This window comes from Elaeis guineensis, chromosome 10 (genome assembly GCF_000442705.2).
Source record: "Elaeis guineensis isolate ETL-2024a chromosome 10, EG11, whole genome shotgun sequence".
NCBI classification, from domain to species: Eukaryota; Viridiplantae; Streptophyta; class Magnoliopsida; order Arecales; family Arecaceae; genus Elaeis; species Elaeis guineensis.
The window spans coordinates 14,258,677-14,281,981 of NC_026002.2; the positions used below are offsets into that span (position 1 = coordinate 14,258,677).

At 37.0% G+C, this 23,305-nt stretch overlaps 1 protein-coding gene across 13 annotated transcripts; it reads left to right on the top strand.

Moving 5' to 3' along the window:
• Positions 1-5,946: 5,946 nt before the first annotated feature.
• Positions 5,947-22,484, top strand: LOC140852004 (uncharacterized). 13 transcript variants are annotated; one of them, XM_073244596.1, is made up of 10 exons: positions 5,949-6,299; positions 6,376-6,456; positions 6,570-6,711; positions 8,707-8,872; positions 13,907-13,965; positions 15,789-16,787; positions 20,810-20,941; positions 21,378-21,665; positions 21,817-21,873; positions 22,184-22,484. In XM_073244596.1, the coding sequence occupies exons 3-10, from the start codon at positions 6,607-6,609 to the stop codon at positions 22,349-22,351; spliced, it is 1,974 nt and encodes a 657-aa protein (XP_073100697.1). In that variant the 5' UTR covers positions 5,949-6,299; positions 6,376-6,456; positions 6,570-6,606; the 3' UTR covers positions 22,352-22,484. The 13 variants fall into 13 exon arrangements, with proteins under 13 accessions (XP_073100706.1, XP_073100697.1, XP_073100701.1 ...); XM_073244600.1 differs by having other exon boundaries at positions 6,570-6,690; XM_073244597.1 differs by having other exon boundaries at positions 6,376-6,450.
• Positions 22,485-23,305: the final 821 nt, after the last annotated feature.

Genomic DNA, 23,305 nt, shown 5'->3' on the forward strand with positions numbered 1-23,305 from the left:
AAATATGAATCTGATCTTTTTTTTTAAATAAGTAATCTGATATCACCTATATAACCTATTTATTAAACGAAGCAAGTCAGATTACACGGCTTAAATAGATTAAATTAATTTTTAACAGATTAAATAAATTAAGTGGAATAGATTAAATAAAATTTAAATAAATAAATTATTTTAAATAGATTAAACATATCTTTTTTTAGTAAAAGATTAAATATATCTTAAACAGATTAAATAAATTAAATAAGTTATCTGACTCAACTTAATTCAAATATTAAACAAAAAAATAGATCAGATATCTGAAACTCAAATCTAACCTAAATATTAAATAGATTAAATAGATTAATTAGTTTATGATCTAAACCCATTTAGTCCAAATCTAAACCTATTTATAGTATGTCAAATATGAGTTAGATTGATAAGTCATATCATATTTTATCAGTCTTCAATTAGAGTCAATTATTTTCCATCTAGAATTTGGACTATCTTACATGCTATGGATAATATTTATTTGAATCTATTTTTGTGTCATAATCTATTCGGATATTGATAAAATTATGAGCATTTGATAAATATTTGTATTCTATTTATATACATAAAAAAATAGATATGCATATGAATAGATAACCATCTAATTTATATATATAATTCAATTCTATTTGTAATCTTATTTAATTTTATATAGTACTAATATGTGTGTATATATATATAAAACAACATTTGATACATTATTAACTTAATTTATCATCCATTTAATAGTATCTTTAATTTTATAATTATAAAATTTAATTATCTGATTTATATCTATATTTATATTTTTGATATTTAACTTATATCTATATTAATTTAAAATAAATATAGATATAACTTTTTATATCTATTTAATATTTATATCTATATTTATATCTATCAAGAAAAATAAGGATATCGATACATGAATATCTTATTTAATCATGTTTTAGACCTACATATTTTTTGAATTATTTTAAGATTGCACAATTGCATGTACAGAAGACTAGGTAGAATATAATGATTAAAATATATTATATTTTTAAAATAATTAAAATATAACATTAATTTTAAAATTAATCATTCAAGACAGATATTCAAATAGAGGGATTGATATCCGTACACCTTCTATAATTGATATGATGTCAGGAACCATTATCATTGGGGCTTGATTTGTTGTATCTACATGTGTCATGTCATATTAATCCACATTTTTCTGAAATCTATAAAACTGAGCTTGATGGTGAGGTAGAAAAATAATAGTAATTGTACCTATTCATCAATATCCATCCATCATTGTTATTTATGTACCAATTTTTTTAATAAGCATTTCTACACAAAATTTGATGATATAAAAATTAAAACTAAATTGAAAGTACGAAGACTCTACTCTCTCCACGGATGATTGAGGTTGTTGTTGTCGGAAAGTCAATTAGTTTAGATTATTGGCCGGAGTCGGGAGAGAGTAGCGGTTGTAGGATAGTTGGTCAAGATCTTCGAAGTTGAAAGTTGATGTCGGATTTTCGATTGATCTTTTGAGCTGATCCTACAAAATCTTCAAAGATAAGAAAGTCCTCGCATTGGGGGTTTCTTTGGTGATGGACCCTTCGATGCATAAGTTGTCTCCTACGAAAGCAAATAGAAAAGATCTAAATGATAGATGGAGATTAGCAGTAATGTCGAGTATGAAGTGCAGAAAATTGGTATGGAAAAATAGAGAATGGATAATAAAGAATGAAGGATGGAGGATGTCGTATGGAGGATGGAGATCTCGGATATAGAAAAAAGGAAGCTCGGAGTTCTATGGAGAAGTCGGATTCTAGTTCGTATAAAGTCCGTCTCTAAGAGAGGGTATGCAAAATAAGTGTTTCTTTCTTATTTGGAGGGTCTTGAGAAAAAGATTTTATAAATGAAGGCTGATACTTATCATCTTCGGGAATGTGCACCATCTGCTAGACAGCAGCGGTTGTGGAGATGTACTCTAGCTATCATGAAATAACAGCTCGTATATCTCGGATTGTGGAGATCACAGATCTCACTTGGTGGAGGAGGAAGTGGAATAGTGAGCGAGCAAACCGCTCGTCATCTTGCAAGCATAAAGCTCTAAAACTCTTCTAGCATGATATCAAATGACAGAGGCTGGACGATTGCTCCATCATTTTCTACCAAGGATATGTGTCAAGATATCATTGGATCGTTAGTGCTACGGTGGACAATTCATCTAGGGTGTATCATTTGCCCCCCGCTTCTAAAGTCGAGACATATTTTTGACTCGAGCCAAGGAAGTAGATGGAATTCCTACATTCACCATGGCATTGGTGATCAAAATAGGTGCTGAGATTCTGGGCTTTGACTCTCTGTGGTTGATGCTGATGAGGATCTTCTAGATAAGGCTATATTGAGGCATACCTTCTGACTACTGCTAACTCAATTTCGGTACTTCGATTGGAGCTCAGATGAGGAAAAGAGTCCTGATATTTTGCATCACCTTGATCATACCTTGAGAGGCCTCGATTCAAGCGAACAATTGGACGCACACATTTATGGAAGATGCATGTTTCCCTCTACTTTTTGAGAAGGTATTTTGGCATGTAGATTGATCGGTCCACTCATTCAAATCATCACTATCATCAAACAGTGCTACTAAATAGTACGAGAGAGGCGTACGTTGCTCACCATGCCTTATGCTTATAAAGATAGAGTTGATGTTGTTGTGTACAGAAGTATTGCCATAGTTGTCATCATCTTCACCTTCTTTGGTCCAAGGTTTCCAATGGGTCCGTCCTTCTTATCTTCTTTCTCTTTCCTGATCCTTCTCTTCTTGTTTATCTATATGATTTTTCCTCTAGGTAAACCAGTAAGATAGTAGATAGAAAGTCTCATTCCATATAAACTAGCATCTCTAATGACTCACAATCAATATGGGACTAATGATGTCTTTCTCCTACGCTACAACATAGCCAGCCTTCAGTCAAGGGAGACTTTGGCCAACATTGTGGGAGGTACTCTACAGTCCATCAGAGACACATTGGCCCTTCCTTTAGCATCAATGTTGCGGTCAAGAGCTCATGACTTAAGCAGATTGGTCTTCGCTCCCGCATACGTAAGGTATTATCCACTTCAGCCTTTAGTCGCTATGGTATGGACTTCATGAATTTTCTTTTCAAAAGGTGCCTCACGGGAGAGAAAAGATTTCTTCCCATATAAGCTAGAATCTCTTTTAACTCATAACCAATATGGAACCAATGATGTCTTCCTTCCTACACCACAATATAACCTATCAATTAAGAAGAACTCTAGATTAGATTGTGGGAGGAGCACCACAGTTTATTGGAGGCACATTGACCCTACCTCTAGTGCCTATTTATTATTGTCACGGAGTCGAGCTGGCTTAGGCCGCTGAACTGGAGTCAGGAGAGAGTAGTGGTCGTAGGATAGCTGGTCGAAATCTTTAGAGTCAGACATTGGTGTCGGATCTTCGATCGATCCCTCAAGCTGATCCTATAAAACCATCAAAGATAGAAAAATCCTCATATTGGTAGGATTTCTCAGTGGTGGATCCTTCGATGCCTAAATCAGTTTTTCATGAAAATAAACAAAAGAAGTCTGAGCTGTAGATAGAGATTAGTAGTGGTGTCAAGTGTAAAGTACAAAAGATCACTGTAGAAGAATGGACAATGAAAGATGGAGGATGCCTTATGGAGGATGGAGATCTCAGAGATAGAAAAGGGGAAGTTAGAGTTTTGTAGAGGAGTCGAATCTTAGTTCGTATAGAGTCCATCTTTGGGAGAAGACATGCAAGATAGATATTTCTTCCTTATTGGAGGGCTCCAAAGAAAAGATTTAATAGATGAAGGCAAATACCTGTCGATATGCGCTCTTCGTCATAGAGTAATGGTCATGGAGGTGTGCTCTGATTGTCAGAAAATAATAGCTCGTATGTCTTGAGATTATTGAGATCATGAATCTAATTTGGTGAAAGAGGAAGTAGAGTAGTGAGCGAACAAGCTGCTTGTCATCTTGCGGTAAAAGACTTTGAAACTCCTTCAGCATGATCATAAAGGATTAGATGGCAGAGGCTGGATGATCACTCCGTCACCTTCTACTAAGAACATGTGTCGGACTATCACTGGATCATCAGTGCCACGATGGATGATTTATCCTAAGGTGTATCAGTCGCGGTAATTTTCGTTTTCGAAACTAATATATCTAAAGGCTCTTAATTATGAAGAGAGGTCTATATTTTTTTTGGATGTGTAATTGTCTTGGAGAGGCAATGGCTTGAAAGTTTGTTTCTGGATCAATAAATGATTAAGAACCCAATTTTAAGGATATTGTCATGGCCCTATTCAGCTTTTTTTGATAAGGATTCTAAAATAGTGGAATGTTGAGCAGGTCGATCTTGGCAACTGGTTTTAGAGTCATTTGTAATATATTGAGTTTTGGAAGATGCATGCAATCTCTATTAGCTATTAAAGGATATTTATATTGTTTAGGATAAAAATGAACCCATCTAGAAAATTAGCTCTTTAGAAAAGTTTCCTTTCAAGGGCTTGTTTGGATATCCATACCTAGAATCTCACAGGATTCATGGGTTTGGACTAGTATAACTAGAAAAAAGAAGTTTGAGTTAGACTTATATTCCCAATACTTAAGAGCCTTTGAAGTGGATTAGTTCAATCCTACAAGGAGAAAAAAATGATCTTAGCATGATATTTTTTATCTCTATGGGATTCGAGCCAACTCATATAAAAGATAGTCTTAGATGGTTGTGGATATAGGCTTAGTCCAGCCTCTAATTCAATATTTTTTATGATTATATTGGTTCAACTCGCAAATCTTATGGAATTTTGGGCTTAGACATCCAAACAAACTCTAAATCTATTTATATATTCATCTACGAAAAGAAACATCATGCCCACTGATCTAAGCTGATAAAACACCTCTAAAGATAAATAATTGCATACGATTGCTCGAAATCGATCGCTCATAAAGAACAATATAGTAAGAAGGAGCATCCATGTTGAGATAAAGATTTTTTTTTGGATATATTGGAGGAAACTATCATGCATGTATTTTTCAATATCATTTTGCTTGACAGTTTGCGGCTGGAGCCGTTCAAGATCGTTAGAGCCAAATGGAAGAACTCGAGCCTAGACAATCTTTGGCCCTGATGGAGCATAGATTATATTTGTAAAAAGGCAAGGGTTGCTTGGTTCCTAGCAATGATTGTCATGTTATGGATAATTTGAATGTAAAGATATGTTTGGATCTTCACTATTACGATGGTGCTGGTTGGTAGATCAAAACAACAGCTTTATATATTGATTGCTGATAAAGATCATGATTTGTAGCCAGATAGAGAATTATTGTTTGTAATCTTTTGAGTTTTCGTTGATATGTATTTTTTTGAAGAAAAGATATACTGATACGTTATATTCTCTTTTTATTCATTTGCTTAATAAATTTATGAATATTATTTTATTAAAAAAATAAAATAATTTATTCATAGCATATCATTTGTATTTGAATAAAAATTTTAAATCCCATGATATAAGATCATCTTGATTTTCTCATTAAATGGGATGCATTATTGTTCCACTTCACCCCAACACTTAAGATAAGATATGTCTCAAAGCGTTTTGATTGGAATGATGAGATGATAATGGGATGATCCTATTTCGACGTACAGGAGATTCTCTATTTTCTAGTCTCATGGGAAGTTTTATGGGGACCTGTTCTGATTTGTGCAAAATTGCAGATCTTAGAATTGTGTCATTGATGAGCGGCTTCAGATCATTTCACAATCAACCTCAATGGCAGATCCAACCCCCGCATAGAACTCTATATGGGAGCGCCGACAAGCTTGTTATGTCCGAAATGGCCAAATCCGTCACCCAATTCCATCACCTTCATTTCTGCTCCAATAAATCCTCTCCCTTTTCAGAAGGGGCCTGCGACACTCCTTGCCTGCCCGAGGAGCGCTCTTTAAAACTCCTTATCATCACCGGCCGTCCAAATCCCGCACCGGGGCACCATCACCGTTAAATTGGTGGTCTTCACGAGGTCCTCATCTCGTCTCCCTTCTCCTCTTCGAATGAGCTCTCCACTCGCCCTCTCTTTCTTCCGTCTCTATCCGCTCGATTCGAATCCCCAATTCTCTCTCTCGGCGTCCATTTCTTTTCTCCATCTTTGTCCCCCTTTCGAAAACGCTGCTTTCCTCTTCTTTGATTCTCGAATTATTGGAGGCAATGCCGAGGAGATCGCCTCAGTGATCTGTTCTCAGTTCTATGGTGAGTTCAAGGAATCATCTTGAATCGTTATTTTCCACGAATTTTTTGGTGAATTGATGGTAATTTACTTCTTGAGATACTGAATTCGAGCTTGGCGAGTTGCTGGTAGAATTTGATCGGATTTGGCGGTGAATTGAAAAGAGAATTGGAAGTTAGGGTTTGGTTCTTGCACTTAGTGAAACTAATTTGGTGTATCCTTGAGAAATTCTCATTTCTTTTCTTTCCTTTTCGTAAATGAAGTCATTGATGCTTTCCTTCTTTGGTGTGCAGTAGTTGTTCGTTTGAATTGCCTGAGGTGGAGTTTTCCATGGGAACAGTTGTTGACACACAGGTTGATGAGGGAAAAGACAATGAAGAGAGTGATTTTCGAAATATCGGTGCTTCCGACCCGGTGGTTTACCAACTTGTTAGGGTATTTGTTTGCATTGCATTTTTTTTAAAATCATTTGAGAATGGCTTACTGAGTCTTTATGTGGATGTAGTTTACTTATAGCATCAATTTAACGAAATCAGATAGCAATTTTGGAATCACAGATGTTGGAATTGAATAATTTAAGAGATTATTAGAGGTGCATATTTGGAATTTATTTTGTGGCTTATTGAATTATGGCCTCTGAGCTACATCCCGTGTTTGGCTAAATTTTAGAAATTTATTAATGAAACTGTGTTTTGGAAGTCGAATATCGACATATAAGGTTCTCTTCATATTTCAAGCTTATTCACGGTCAACTTAGGAATGTGTGGATTTATCCTATCACTTATTTAGTTCGCATTCACCTTTTGGAGCCTCTTTTCCTTGAATAGTAAGTCAAAGAAATCCTGTAATTTCATATTTATTAGCAAATGACTCTCATGTAGTTGCCTTCACTTCAGAGAAACTGTAATTCATGTTTCCTATGCTACAGGTTTCCATTTGGAGTGTAGTGACTCTGTCTCATGTTATGAACAAGAGAAAACACAATGGAGATGGTTGTTGAAGATGCATGCAAATTTGCAGACTGATGTAATTATTGTCACATATGCAATTTGACGTCTTTTTAAGGGGAACAAAAAAAAAAAGACATGAATGTGGCAATTATAGAGACTGTTGTATGGTTGTTGTGATGCTCTTCATTATTGCAATCAAAATTCTGATGGGGCATGGTAATTATCTTTCAGTATTTCGAGGATGTTAGAGGTGCAAAGGTGGAGAAGATTATCCAAGGAGCTTACAAGGATGTGGCAGACAAAATTATTATTGGATGAAGTGAAATAGATGAAATATTGTTTTTAGGATCACTCAGTGGTAATAGCCATTTGAGCAAATAATTAATCTACTGGGTTTTTGTTCTCTTATGTGTTGTGTTAAGGTGAAGAAGGTACGGATTAGGAGAAAGGTTCGAAAGCTCAGCTTTATTTTCTGGTTTGAGCTGAATTGAATTAGTTTTCATTTAGGTAGTTTTGGTTGTTTTGGCTGTTTTTCTCTCGATTAGGTAGTTCTAGCTGAAGATTGTGAAAGAATTACCAAAATGCAAGTAAGTCTAAGAGAAAAGAAAAACAGAAGAAACGTAAAATCAGTCATGGATAATAAATTAAGGACCATTGAATATGTCATATTGCCTGTGGCTTTACCAGTATTGTTTCAATAATTTTCTGATGAAACCATCAAAAGATTGAATTTTGGAATGAAGTGATTAAAAAAAGTTATTTTAGACTGTACTATAACATTAGCTATCCAACATATATTTGTGCAATTGTCTAATGAAATTCAATCTCTAGAATAGCCAAAACTTTGTCAAAGAATTTACTCTTCCTCTCAAAATGTTGAGAACCCAACATCATGTTGCTTCAAAAATTGTTCAAAACTTGCAAAATTCAAGTTAAGAAGGAGAAAATGCTCCTCAAACACTTAAAAGAACAAACTATTTATATTATTAAATTTGGCTTCATAATCAGTTTTGGCCAAAACTCCTAAAGCAACCTAGTTGTGGATTGGGTTTTGGCTGAAAATTAAACTAGTTCTGATGAAACTTAAGATCATGACAGGGAAAGAACAGAGGAAGGATTATGTGCCATGCAGTGGCAAAAATAAAAGGAAAGATATCAAGAAGGGTGTAACAAGCATCTGACTTTTTTGTTCTGTTCGAGTTGTCTCTCTCATTGCTAGTACAGTGATCAGTCTTCAGCTAGTTTCATGTTTCATCTACAATCATCTTGATAATTGAACTGAAGATCCTACACTGACGTCCTTTCTTATTCTTCTGATTTTCAATTAGCATTGTTAATCCTCAAAAACTTCTTTCTTTTTTTTAATCATAGACATGCTTGTGAATCTACTCATTAAGGTACATATCCAACCACTATTCATAAATATGCATGTGGACAAGATAATCTTGATTTTTGAAGTTCTAGCTAGTTTTATTCTCAGGTTGAAGGCGACGGAAGGTTAGTTCCTGCTACAGATGATGAGGTTATGGAGGTTGAGCATCTGCTTGAGGAAGATAAGAGTGGACTTGCTTCAGATGAACCTACAAGACATTTTGATGGATGCGTTTCTAATGAAAGGTTGCCCTCCAAAAAGTCTGACTTTGAAGGTAATGAGTGTTGTTTCTCGCTTTTCTAGTTTTTACACTTTTCTCTTAACCATGTACCAGAGAACTTCATGCACTTGCAAGTTACAATGCATGTATTTTAGCATATATTTTTGGTGCATACTCTTGTTTGGTTGTTCTTGTCTTATTGATCTGACTATAGTTATTGTGCTGTTAAAAGTCACATTTTTGCTGGTTACTTTGTTCTTTTTAAGTATTTCCCAGATGCCTTCTTCCTTTGGCATGCCAAATTGCCTGTCTCTCATGCATAGGCCATTTTATGATGCTAGTTCAGCTTCAATTTCTTTTGGAAACCATGCAGTTTTCTCCCCTTCATTTTATTTTGGGTTACTTTGAACTGGAATAAATGGCTGGAGTTAGAAATAGATAGCCATATTATCTCTTTACTCTTTTTGGTAGATAATTAGGCATTTATTATATCTTTTGCTTCTTTGTGGCATTTTGATTTCATTTGTTCTCACTTTGATTTGTAGGGAGGAATTGTTTACGAAGAATAAGTACGGAAATTCATGTATGTTTTTCATGCCAACAGTACTTTTATGAATGAGAGGCCAGGAGTGCATTCTGCAATTTAGTCTAAGCATCAGCATTAAATCATCATCATCATTATTGTTATTGCTGTCAATTTTTATTGTTATTTCGTCTGATAAGAATGGTGTCTGTTTAACTGATACCATTTATATAATGGCACAAGGCTTGGTTGCCAAACTGGGTGCAGTTGCTGGAGCAGCAGGCAGTGATTTCAGAAAAAATGTTAAGCATGAACCTGACAAGCGAGAGGAGTGCCTAAAAAGGGAAATCAGTTACTAGGCCAGGATTAATTTTATATTTGGATGTACTTATGCATGGTTGCATTTTTTTCAGAAGCAAATGTGATAACTAACAGTCAATGGTGTGATCTTGATTAGACTAGGATGAATGTGCTACTAATAGGAAATTACAAAAAAATTAATGGGGGGCTGAAAGTATTATGAAGTTGGTGCAGATTGGAACAAAAGCAATACTTCAGAGATGCTGGAATCTTGATAAACTAGATTTAGCGTTCTGGCTACTCTGGATGCAAAGATGTAGAGTTCATTTCATGTTGCTTTGGTTATTTCCTCTCTTGCTACATTCTCCATCATTATACTTCCTTCCTCTTCCCCATTATGAAGTGTGTGGCATGTGCTTATAATGAATAACTTTTTTCCTTTGTTCTTAAGCATTATGTTCTGAAACACTGTTTGTATTATGCTGCATCATCTGCTCCAAAAAGGAATAAATTTTGAAAAATTACACGAAATTTGTTGTGTAGTTTGGATATACCATTTTCTAATTTCATTTCTGTGGCAATTGTCTTAATATAGTCAATTAATGGACAATCCTCAAAAACAGCCCATAAGTTTGCTTTAAATGTGACAAACCCTTTTACTCATTCAGATCAGATACTTGTTTATTTCAAGTCATTGAAGGTTCAGTTATCATATATCTACATTGTAAACTCATGGATCTCTCCCTGACCCCTTTCATTTGGTAACACTTTTATCCATAAAATTTTAAGAGAGCAATTATCCGATATATTCTGGAAGTCAAATGATGAGCTGCTTGAAATTTCAAAAGCATTTTCTCATACTCAATACATTTGGATATTGCTCTCACCTCACAAAGCAACATCTGAATGTTCTCTGACTTTAATTTACTAAACATTTGAATAAGAAACCTTAATTACTAGTCAAGGTTGATTGGTTTAAGTATCTTAATGCGCTATTTCTATCAAGAATTTATTACTTTTGGATTTTTTTTCTTTTGTTGGGGGTGGGGGGGGGGGAGGGGGGGGGGATGCAGGGACATGAGCAATATTATTCTATTTTCATATTAGATTAATTTTTTCCTCAAGACTGATGAGCTATGACTTGGGAGAGATGGGAGCTTCAATCAGAAGTCTATCTATAGGTGGTGTTCTAAGATGTGGTGGATGTGGCCACATATGTGGCTGGGATGCATTCCCTAAACTATATGCCGTCACACCGCATATGGGGTTGAAAAGTTGGTCCTCTTCGCATCATGCGGCTGCTTATATGGTTGGCTTAGCATTTTGGCATCATACTGTAGCCTACTCTTATGTGGGCCTGTGTGGATGGAGTGGGTTCAAATTGATGGTTTGGTTGGATATGAGTTTAGGCAAGCTTGATACGGGTATTAATAATGTTAATATATTAATTATGTTATAACTATTGCTGTTAGGTACTACTAAGTAGTAAGCAATAATTGTTAGTTGCTATTGTTATTAATATGGCTATTATTTATACAATAAAATATTTCTATTATTATTATTTTTATTGTATTTAATGTTTTAGTAACTGCACATCCATGCTCCTGTGCTGTCCACATATTATTTATGCATTGTGTGGTCCCTTGACCACTTGCATACTCAACACAGTCTTTTAAATCAGAGTATAGATAAAATTAAAGCAAAAAAGGATGTGCTACTTTGTATGCCAATAGTTGAAAATACTGCGTACGATCTGCTACTCTTCAAGATTAGAAGTTGGTTTGGTCCATGGTTCATACATTTTGTTCAATTAATTTTTTTCTCCTCTTTTTGTGGTTTAATGATGGCCTACAAGATTTTTGTTATCAGCCTTTTCTGACAGGTAGAGGGCGAGCTTTGGTGCAACGGTAAGGTTGCTCCGTTGTTACTTGGGTGTTAATGGGTTTGAAACATGAAAACAACCTTTCTACACCTGGGGTAAGGCTCTGTATACCTGACCTCCCTAGGTCCCATATTGGCAGAAGTCTTGCGCACTGGATGCCTTTTTTAGGCTTTTTTGACTGTTTAATACCAGTGCCTAAACTGTCTGGAACATTATTTCTATTCACTCTTAGGAAAATTTGTCTTGCTGACTAGTGGTTGATTGATTTGATTTTGTGCGGTATCACACCTTCGAGTGTTTTATATATGATTTTATATAGGTTTTTTTAATCCAGGATAGGAATTTATTGTCCTATTCATAAGGATAATGAATCTTGTTGGGGCTCAAGGTCCTGTAATGTAAAATAGAACAAATTTTCATTATGCACTGGACATGGTCTCACCCATGCTCATAATGCCTTCCTTTTTAGAATTTTATAGTCAATAGGAGTTAAAAAGTACTTCGTTTACTAAGCTTCTATGCAGATTTTCTTTCAAGGTTTATGCATATCTTATTTTAATACTATAGGTTCTGATGGAACTTTTTTTGTATTCATTTGTCTTTTTCTTGTATCTCCTTTCTAGAGAGAGATTCCAATGGAACCTCTGTTGTTTCTTAAAGATGATATATTTGTAATGTTTCGCATTCATTTGCCTTTTCATTGTATCTTCTTTTTAGAGAGAGATTGCAAACACAATGGTTAGAAAAAGTAGTTTGAATTTAATCAAGTTAAATCATTACATAAATCAACTCATGAACAATGCAGGGAGGAAGTTACGTGAAACTTCTGATTCAGACCAATTTAGTCTAATGCTATCCACTTATGCATTCCCAAAATTTGTTAAAGGTTCAGTTGCATTCAAATGTAATAGAAAGTTGAAGTTTTACAAAAAAATACCAGCATCTAATATATTGAGTTTTTAAAACTTATGTGTGAGTCGCACAGCAAATCCAGTGAAGAATTATCCGTTGTTGCTGTTCTACATAGTTTTAAATTTACATATTTTTTTTTCTTGATTTTTTTTTTCACTATTTACCTCTTGATCGTGTTAAACTATTGTCTCTCTTTTACTGTCTATTTTCGTTGAATGTATGCCTATATGTGGGTGTGCGCATGTGCACGCATGTGTGTTTGCATGAGCACAAGTGCATGTTTATTCGCATGCTGAATCCTAATGAACATCAAGTTGCTCATGTGTATTCACCATTTTATCGATTTGGTCTCTGGCTGAATATGATTTGGTTTCCCAATAAGTTAACCATGTTAAGGGGCTGCAAGAATCAGAGGATCGTGGCTGTAAAGGTTGTGTAACCAATTAAGTAAAACCATGAAACAGGAAATTCAGAACCAATAGGGTGCAGTAGTACCGTTACTAGCACGGTAGCACCTTCTTGGTTAGATTTCATCACTGCAGCCCTGATTTTCAAAACCAGGAGAGAATTGTCTGATGCTGCAACAGCTCTAATGTCCAGAAGAGCTGCAAATTATTCCTGCTTTTATAGGATGAGTAACTCAATCGTGATCTCCAGTTCAATTTTCACATGGTTGACATCTTAAATAATATTTATCTCATTTTAATTGGAGCTTTTGAAACTGATAATGCTGATAGATAAGATAGTACTGGTGATAAGCCTTCATTCGGTGCTCTTTGAAATCTTGTAGCTTGATTCTAGAGAGTCAAAAGGTAATCTGCATTGAAGAACAAATTGGACAAATTGTCAGGTCACAGCAGGTTCACATATTTTCCATTAGATTAACTTCATTGCATTCCACCATGCTGCATTTCTAGACTTGCATTGGGATATGAAAACATTACCAAGTTTACACAGTTGATCCTAGACCAGTCTGTAAGCCAAGGGAAGCAGTGGTCACCAAACATGGTCTGTCCTCATTTTTTTCTAACCCCAAGAGAGAGCAGCTAATAAAAATTAATAATAGTTGCTCCCTAAATTTCTTCATTTTTGTTATGCTTAGGGACCAGATTTTAAATTTGCAGAATTGTACATACCTCAAGCTCCATTAAGATGGTAGCTAGATGAGTCGGTTCTTAATGGAGACTAAAATCTACCCATGTAGCTATAACTGTCATAATATATAGAGCAGCTGGGCAAACAATTAGCTTTCATTTATGCATATCTGTGTTCATATAAGCTAATGGTTTTCATTCATATTGGATTCTGTTGTAAATTACTTTGTACATTTTTTTATGAAAGTTGAATTTTGTTATTCACTATTAGAAACTAAAATGCCTGCTATCTGTTCACGTTACTCTTGAATTTCTGCTTGGCACTTTTTGGTAGCTTCTTTATGGAAGCTCACATCTTATTAAGCTGTATGTGTCAGGACTTTCACAATCCGAAAATGCTGAAGCTGATTCACAAAGGTTGAATGCTAGGCTTGAGGTGCGTTTTCACACTTGGTATGCATTATGCATTTTTTTAATATTATGAGTGAATTGTTTAACTGTTTTCTGATTATGTCATTGGGCATCATATCACCGTATAGCTCCAATTTCCATATCACCCTCCCTCCCCATTGAAATCTTGGTTGATATTAGTAGAAGACCATGCAGATAGGTTCAACTTCAAACTAGTGTAGTTTCCAGTTATGGTAAAACCTTTTGGCTTTCTGGTCTCTTGATTTAGTGAAAACTATTTCTTTTAGTGTTTGGTTGGATATTGCAAATACAGATATATGGACATGTCTTTTGCTGCTATATAGTTGCATGGTTTTGTGTGGTAGGATTTGCATATTAGGTGAACCACTTGCATGTCTCAACCCTATAGGACGTCCAATTTTGCATTAGAGGAAACTGGCTTTCCTGTAACTACATCAATATAGAAGCCAATTAGTATTGATTATATATGACTCAAAGAGGTTATTTTGGATGAAGATACAAACATTACAAGAAGAAAATCAGTATTAGCAAAGACTTTTCTTTTGTTTATGTTGACTGCATTGATTTGCAGCATTGTATTTCTGAGAGATGATTGAATTGGTAAGATCTAAAAATTAAATTGACTATTCAATAAACATAATTTGTCTAATCATCAATACTCTAAGTTTAATCACCATAGCTTCAAACCGGTCTGTTGATACACATTGTAGTCTCTGAGGGACAGACATTGTTTAGGCTAGTGACGAACCTAAGCTCAATTTGCCAGTGATTGGTTGCCCTTCACCTTTTGCTGCTTCTTCGCCAGGTCACAGTCCTCACCACCACTCATGGTTCTGCTATTTGCCTTCTCCATTCACCTCCCCCTCACAGCCTCCTCACCATGAAACCTCCACTGCTGTTTGCCCATCATTATTACCCCTTCTCGCCACTAACCATCCACCAGCAAACACTACCTGGGCACCATTAAGTTGATTACTGGGTTTTACCATTTAGGAATAGGTGAGAGGGATCAGGAGAGAGGGAATTGAAAGAGTAAAGTAAATATTAAATGGGTCAGGTGTAGTTTAGATGTGTGATGGGTACTTGACCCATTCACTGGAATCTGCTTCACAACCGTCCATGCGCCTGATCATATTGCATGGTTTTGACCCATATGACATTCTGCTGACACAGTAAAGCTTGATATAACTTTGTATCGACTCCATTTCTGCATATAAAATGCATCAATTTGAAGACGAATCAAAACTACAAAGTCAAAAAAACCCACAAAATTAGTATTCTTTGCAGATGTTTCCAGTACGCCTTGACATAGTAGTTAGTGTTAATATAAGTAACGCCAGGTAATGTTGGCACCAATAATAGTTGAGGCATCTCCAGAAAAGATTGATCGGTTCATTGTTGTACTCACTGCATTAGCAAATGTCAATGGCTATTAGAAATGAGCTGTAAAATATCTTGTATTCTTTTAATAACTCGACTAGCTGCGCGGAGATCTTTCATCCAGTAAATTTTGTTTTCGCTGGTGTTTGTGCCATGCTGCAAAAGAGAATAATGATGATGAACTAAGATAATCATAATTGTCAACTGATCTTCTATCACTTGTCGGAGCATGAGCCAGACGCTTTAGTTTTAATTGCATTTGACAACTGCACATGTACTTGCTACAGTTATCATATGGTTGATAGATCATCATCCTTTACAATTTATTTGTATATAGTTTTTTGTGAACTTGAAAATGGCTTCTGTTTTCACTATGTAATGTCTTGTTTGTGAGTCCATATTTTTTCCTTTCCATTTTATCTTTTTTGTTTAAATTCTATCTTGTAGTATATAGAGGTGATGTTGCAAAAGGTTAAACAGGAAGAGAGGTTGCGGTTATCGTCTGAATCTCTAAATCATTCTACCAAGTGCATGGATGTAAATTGTCAGACTTCTGACGGTTGTAATGAGACACAAGCCTGCAATGACAAGCTCCAACCTGAGAATACTTCCATGGAAACTGCTCCTTCTTCTATGGTAATAAATGGCAGCTGCAGTGCTCAATTAGGAAGTGCAGAAGCATGCTTAGGACCTGCAAATGAGGTAGTCATGAGTAGATCTTCAGTTTCTGAATGCACTAGCTCAAAGCCTGATTTTTCTATTCTAAAAAGGGAGATTTGTTTGGATAATCTTTCAATAAGAGAGCTTCAGGAAGCATTCAGAGCTACCTTTGGTCGTCAGACTTCTGTCAAAGACAAATTGTGGCTTAAGCGACGGATTGCAATGGGATTAACTAACTCCTGTGATGTTCCAACTACAAGTTATGTGATCAAAGATAATAAAAGAGTTCACAAGGAAATGAAAGAAGAGCCATCCAGGTTGCAAAAATCTCAGACTGAAGCTGGTTCTTTGTCCATGGATCCAGTTAATGATCTGACAATTAATAATTCCCAAAATTTACCGTCTAGCCCTACTGACCAAACTGAAGACCAGCAAGTGTACAGCAAGCGACTTAGAAAACCTCTTTGTGAGGATGATGAGAAGAATGAAAATCTTCAAATGGAACAGTTTGCTGGCAAAAGGGTGAGGAAGCCTACTAGGCGGTACATTGAAGAACTTTCAGAATTTGAGACCAGGGAGTGTACTGCTAAATTGTTATCTTCAGTAAAAAATTCTGGACATTGCCAGTCCTCTCCAAAATCTCGGATCAGGCCGGTTCATGATATTGGCTCCCAGGGCATAAGCTTTGCCACCAGGCAGGACTCTCTAGGAGGACTTGGTATTCAGGTACCATTTGTCTCCAGGGTGAGAAGAGGGCGCCCAAGGAAGAATCTTGCGACTCTCATGGTATATAAACTACTGACTTAAGCTTGGCAAGTAAGCTTTGATAATATCTAGTATTGCAACATATTGCCATGTCCAGGATAAAATAGACAGTAATTGATGCATTGTTATTTATTTATGCTTTATCAGCATAGTTTTATTTTTATAACATGTAAGACTTGGTTCATTGACAGTTTATGCTGCTGTTGAGGTGATTCATAGACCATATGTATTGGAATCATGGATCATTGATTTTTCCTCCTTTCCATCCCCTCAATTTATCAATGCCCCTTTGTTTTTGCTTCACAGCCATTAATCATCTGTCTTCAATTTGTTTCTTGTTCTTGTGTGTAAACACACAATTATATTTTTTTCATTTTGAATAATGGAAACCTATGTTACCCCTAATTCCTAAAAAGCCTCTTTGCATATGTAGTTGACTACATCTTCATCACCGTTAATTTTATCCTTTTCTACAGTTGTGTCTGTTAGAATATAAGTGGAGTTGCCTGTAGGAACAAGGTTTCACTTTTTGATGATATTCAGTGGCTCATGCCTATGGCCAAATGGTGCCTTCTGGAGTAGGCAGTAATGCAATATAGAACAAGGTTTTAACCTTGCAAGTCTATCTACCAAAAAAACTTTATAACAGTATTAGCGTTATGATGTTCTGGCTTTGAAATTGCTATCTATTGGGATAACATTATAGCACACCGTTATTTGGCTTAAAGTTTCAAAAACTGTTTTCATATTATTTTTTGATAAAAGGCTTTTAGATAATTTTCACTGTGTTATAATGTGGAAATATCTGGTAGCATTGTAAAGTAACCACATTATTGGACAGAACCAGTGTTTACAGATTAATCTTTTAGACCAATTTTCTGTATGTACCATGAACTATGAAGACAGTAATGCAGTTTATTTATCTTCTTTAGTGAATTACAAAAATTAAATAATGTGTGATAAACTGATGATGATGATGTATGCTGGTCATTACATTTCATAATTGCTATACATGCTGTAACAGAAAGGAAGCGCATCCTGAGATGATGGTTTCAAGTGCCAGCCAAGCTGGACTGTGCCAGTTGGCATAGTCTAGTGCTGGCACCCAGAATGGGTCAGCATGACAGCTATCAGTCTTACTCTTTAAATATTTTTAATTAGGGGAAGCGCATCAATTCATTTTTTTTTTTTTTTTACAAATTTTACAATTTCGAAATGGTGTGGTGCATGTGCCAGCACAGCTGTCCCGGGTGATGCCTGGCAGGCGCACCGGCATCAGTACTTGAAACCTTACCTGAAACCATTATAACCATCGTTATGAACAACCATGATGCGGAATGGCTTTATAACTATAACAAGGATGCAATCAAAGATCAGACAGGCATGTTTCTATCTACTTAAGCTTTTCTTTGACTGGTAAAAGTTGTCTATATTTTTTCATTGAAGAGAGCAAGGTTAGAAGCAGGCAGGAAAGGAATATGAAAGAGAAGGGAGAAGATTAGAAATAGGAAATACCGACAACACAAAAATTGGTGGAACAAAGGTGAGTGTTATAAGCTCTTCAGAAGTAGGTGTTAGGTTGTAGTGGTTTTTGGTTTAAAAGGACCGTGACATTTTCCAGTGGTGGTTTTATTTTGGGTGCCACTTAGGTTGCATGAGAATTGAAGTCTCTTAACACACTGGATTGTGAAATTATACTCGTTGAAAATTCCTTTATTCATTCACTAGACATGTAGGCCACTAAGAGAAGACATGATTCTTTACTCACCATGTAATGCAACATTCCTTCTGCAACTGATAATTAGCTTCACCTTTTGAAGGTCGGTCCATTTTTCGTGTGACATCGCCTTCATTAGATTTGTTATCTTAGTCATCTTCCTTGATGTCCAAAAGGCTTGCATATTTAGTATAGGAGGAAGATTTCTTGTTGGTCACTTGCTATGGCTCTATACAAGCTTGCCTTGCAGAACTAGCCTGAAACACTGTCCTCAATCCTATGAGGAACTTCATTTCTTAAACAGTGTTTTTCGTTTTCAACAGTTTCTGACTATTTAATCTGATGCTTTTTTCCTGCAGTGTGCGTGTTCATGTAATTGCTTCATCCATTTCATGAAAAGCTGAAAACTATGATCAAAGTAACTAAAGCGAAGCATATTTGTACATATATGTTCGTTTTTTTCCTTTCAGTCTTTTACTCTTAACTGTGGATAGTTTCTATTGATGTGAAATTTAGGTTTATTTTGTTGAATTGGTAGATCATTTGTGATCCAATAACTTATCAAAATTTCAACCCATTTGAATGGACAGAGGTAGGCTGATTTAGGACCTGTTGAACATTTTGGATATGATTAGGGATGACATAGTTTTGTGATCTAAATCACCTGTGTTCCTTCCACTAATGATCTTTGAAGGATCTTAAAAGACATTATTTGGAAACATGTTTGCATGAGTAAAAATGGGAAAGTTCTACCAGAAGAGGTTATCTAAGAAGTGAAGACTTCACAAATCCATGGTTTCCTCTTTAATTTGTCATTTTCTTCTGATCCAGGTTAACTTTGCTTTAATCAATTTTATTTAGTTGTTTTTTGATGCCATTGGTAATGAAGATGGATTTGAGGGGAAAATATGGTTTGTAATTTTGTGATATGTTATCTGCACAAAAAACATGGATGTATATCCAGATCCTGTTCGAATTTATAGATTATGTGGTATAATATCAACTGGTAACAGTATGTCATCATGCACCGTATATACGCTGGTAAAGATATTACCATAGTAGAAACTATAGCCTTAGCAATGGCATGATAAAATGAAGAATTGGTGAAGGGCACTAGCCGTGCCTAGCACGGCTCGGCCCAGGCCCACCAGGCCTGAGGCTAAACAGGTTCGGCCCGGCCTAGGCCCACCAGGCCTGAGGCTAAACGGGCTGTGCTTGGCACTGTCCGTTACTAAACGGGCTAACGGGCTGTGCCAGGCACGGCACGATTAGCATCAGGCCCTAGCCCGACACAGCCCTAGGCTCGATGGGTGGCGGGTTGTGCCTGGCACGGCCCATTGGCCTGCGGGCCTCTTTTTTTTTTTTTAAAAAAAATTGCAAACGGGCCGTGCCCGGCATAGTTCGTTTCTGGTCGTTATGGGCCGTGCCAGGCATGGTCCATTTCGGTCCGTTATGGGTGTGGGGTGCAGGCGCAGTGGCCGAGGAAGGGTGGAGGGGGTTTCGGGGGGGGGGGGCTTTGGCACAGATGGACGTCGGGGCCCGAGGGGAGGGGAGGGAGGGTGGTTGTCACGCGGAGCCGGAGGCGGACGGTGGGTGCGGCGCAGATGGTGATGGGATGGGGTTGTGGTGCGGATAGCTGCGGCGGGTGCCTCGCGAGGGGAGAGGGAGGGGAGGGTGGAGGGGGTTCCGGGGGGGGTGGGGCGGCTGTGGTGCGGATGGACGTCGGGGCCTCAGGGGAGGGGAGGGAGTGTGGTGGTCGTGTGGAGCTGGAGGTGGACGGCGGGTGCGGCGCAGACGACCCCCCCCGCCCCCCAGGAACCCCCTCCGTCCTCTCTCGGCCGCTGCGCTCGCACCCCATGCCTGCACCCCACACCCAAATGGGCACGGCTTGTTTCAAGGGGGACGGGCCGTGCCTGGCACGCTAGCCGTGCCGTGCCTGGCCCACGGGTTGTGCCGGCCCAGGCCCTTATGGGCTGTGCCGGGCCTGGGCCGTGGGTCAGAAAACCCCAACCCAATCCGGTCCCTCTCTTATGGGTCATGCCAGGCACAGCACAGCACTGTAGCTGACGGGCCGTGTCTAGCACGGCTCGTCTTGTGCCGAGCGAGGTTGTGTCATGGGCGGCTTGGTCCGTTGCCCATCTCTAATGAGGGTCAATATGATCCTCCTAACAATTCATCTGGATCATATGGACTTTGTAGGGGCTTAGTTTTTTTTGTCATCTACCCTTTAAAAACATCTAACATAATGATTAGCATTTTTTTTCCCTCCTCTCCCTGGCTGGCTGGAACTAACATTATTTTCTATAATGTTTGTCACAATTGGCAGAAATACCATCCTAGTGGCATTGCATCCAACCGGGTAAGAAAAGCTCTGAGGATTCCTGCCATGCAACAAAATACTGAAAGTGGAAGCAGATTAAGGAAAGCCAGAGCTCTACCTATGTATATTCCACAGCGGGTAGGATGATAGTTAACCCACCATGTGGCTTCTCTCTCTTGATAGTCTTGCTTTATGTTGTGATTTTTATATAGTTGCTAGCAGTGCATTCATAATGCCTATGTGACTTGTCTCTTTCGATAGATTTTTTTTGGCTTTACATAGTTTCTAGCAATGTTGCTGAAATGCCTGTTCGAGTTAAGGAGAACCATTATACTGTATCTGTATTTTTGCATGAACAATGGAGATGATTTTCTTGTACATAGGAAACTTGATCATATGATTCTCATTAGTTTATATAATCTTATATGATCTAGTCTATGTAGCACAAGTGGTTTATGACATATGCTGATGCATTAGAGGATATGTAATGATGTACATAGATTTTTCATGTTTCAATTCATGTTTTAGTATTTACTTATTAGTTTTAACATCTAATCAACATCTTTTGCTGCAGAACTTTGTTGATGAGAGAGGAAAAAGGGATGTAGAAACAATTAACGGTGATGAGGAGCAATATCTGAGGCTTGAAAAGTTTGATGCAGCTGGAGATAACACAGATGATAATGCTGATAGTCGGCCACTATTGAAAGGTGGTGTTAGAAGGAAGCATCATCGAGCCTGGACTCTTGGTGAGGTTTTGAAGTTAGTTGATGGAGTAGCTAGGTATGGAGCTGGTAGGTGGTCTGAGATCAGACGGCTAGCCTTTGCCTCTTACTCTTATCGCACCTCTGTTGATCTTAAGGTAAGCTCATTCTCATGCCAATACCATGTCTTCAGACATGCTAGTTTTTGGTATTTCATGAGGCTATCTTCCTCACAATTTGAAATTAGATGAAATCCGCTTTATTGTGCAATACTGTAGTTAACATGATTGTGATGATTATTGTTTTCAGGATAAATGGCGGAACCTGCTGAGAGCAAGCTTGGCGCATGGTCCCACGGACAAAGGGGTGAGGTCATCAGCAACCTTGGCTTCTGTTCTTTCTTGTTTCCTCTCGTATTCTTTTTAATTAAACCAATTGGCATTTCATGCATGTTGCTTTCGTCCCTCATGAGAATGTCAACTTAAACCCTATTTCTATGATCTGACAAAGTACATAGAACTTTGGAGGGTCAAGATTGCGAGGAATCATTAATAGTAGTTGGTTGATGGGTGACTTCAAGCTATAGCCTATAGTTTTGCCCTCAGAAGGTGGGGAACAATGGATGTAGAAAAATATTTACGTTGTTGGTTTGCTTCTTATTCTTTTGTGTCTGCAGGCCAAGAACTCCAGAAAACACGCTTCGATCCCGATACCAACAAATATCCTATCACGAGTAAGGGAGCTGGCAGAGATGCACTCACAGACTGGTATTGAGCTTGGTCCAAGCAAGATTACTGGCCGTGGTGGGAGAATTGTACAGGAAAAAGGATCTGGATTTTTATGACCAGCCATGTTAGCAGACTGTTACACTAATAAGAAGAAACACCATGTAGCCACCTTTGTACAATATTTTTAGGTGTATGCAGTCATCACTGTTCTCTTCTCTTCATGCAATTTGAGCATTTCTTTTTGTTCCACTTCTTGCAGTGATCCAGAAAGTTGCAGGTTTGTTAAAAAGGCAAGAGAAAAAACTTTTGAAGCATACGCTTATCCTTCCTTTCATGCTTTACTCCTAAAACTTAAATAATTGTGTGCTTAATTACAAGAACAGTATTTGTTTTAAAATTCTGATTAGTCACCTCGAGTTTGATAGGATTGCAAACAATGAAGAAGAGAAGGTTTAGAACTAAGGTCTCTCTGCTGTGGGCCATGTAAGACTGATATATATATCACTAAAATCTCTGGATTATTATACCACCAACAGCAATAGCTAACATCGTTAATCTGTGATCTATTTTGATTTGATAAGTAAGCTGTGAATAATCCATTAACATTTTCAAGTTGTTGTGCTTGTGATTATAGAATCTAAAATTTGTATTTGTGTACGAATGTTTGGTCATGAGTAGATCAAAAATTAGATCATGTAATTAGATTATATTTAGGATTTTGATTTGATCATAATGGATCCAAATCGATTTAGCAATTGTTCAAATCGAGTCAAGTGTTGATTAGAATTAGGTTAATTGAGTTTTAAGTCATATAATTGTTATTGGTCGAATCGATTAAATTTCATATGTACAATCGATTAATCTAAAGATCTGATTCAGCTCAATAGTTTGAGTCTGGTTCGTTTGAGCTAATTTATTTGAATTAATTGATCAATTGATGTCTAAGACAAGTAATAGAAAGGTAGTTATTTAATTGATTCTGTTTGCTGATCTGGTCAATTTATTGATGTCTAAAGAAAGCAATGGGAGATTCCATCGATTTTTATTTACCTGACTAATTTGGAAGATTG

Bases quoted from the DNA above. Each gene is read 5' to 3' on its own strand.
- LOC140852004 (XM_073244596.1), top strand. From the start codon at position 6,607: ATGGGAACAGTTGTTGACACACAGGTTGATGAGGGAAAAGACAATGAA. The intron at 8,873-13,906 runs GTAATGAGTGTT...TGTATGTGTCAG, and splicing joins CAAAAAGTCTGACTTTGAAG to GACTTTCACAATCCGAAAAT. The intron at 21,666-21,816 runs GTAAGCTCATTC...TATTGTTTTCAG, and splicing joins GCACCTCTGTTGATCTTAAG to GATAAATGGCGGAACCTGCT.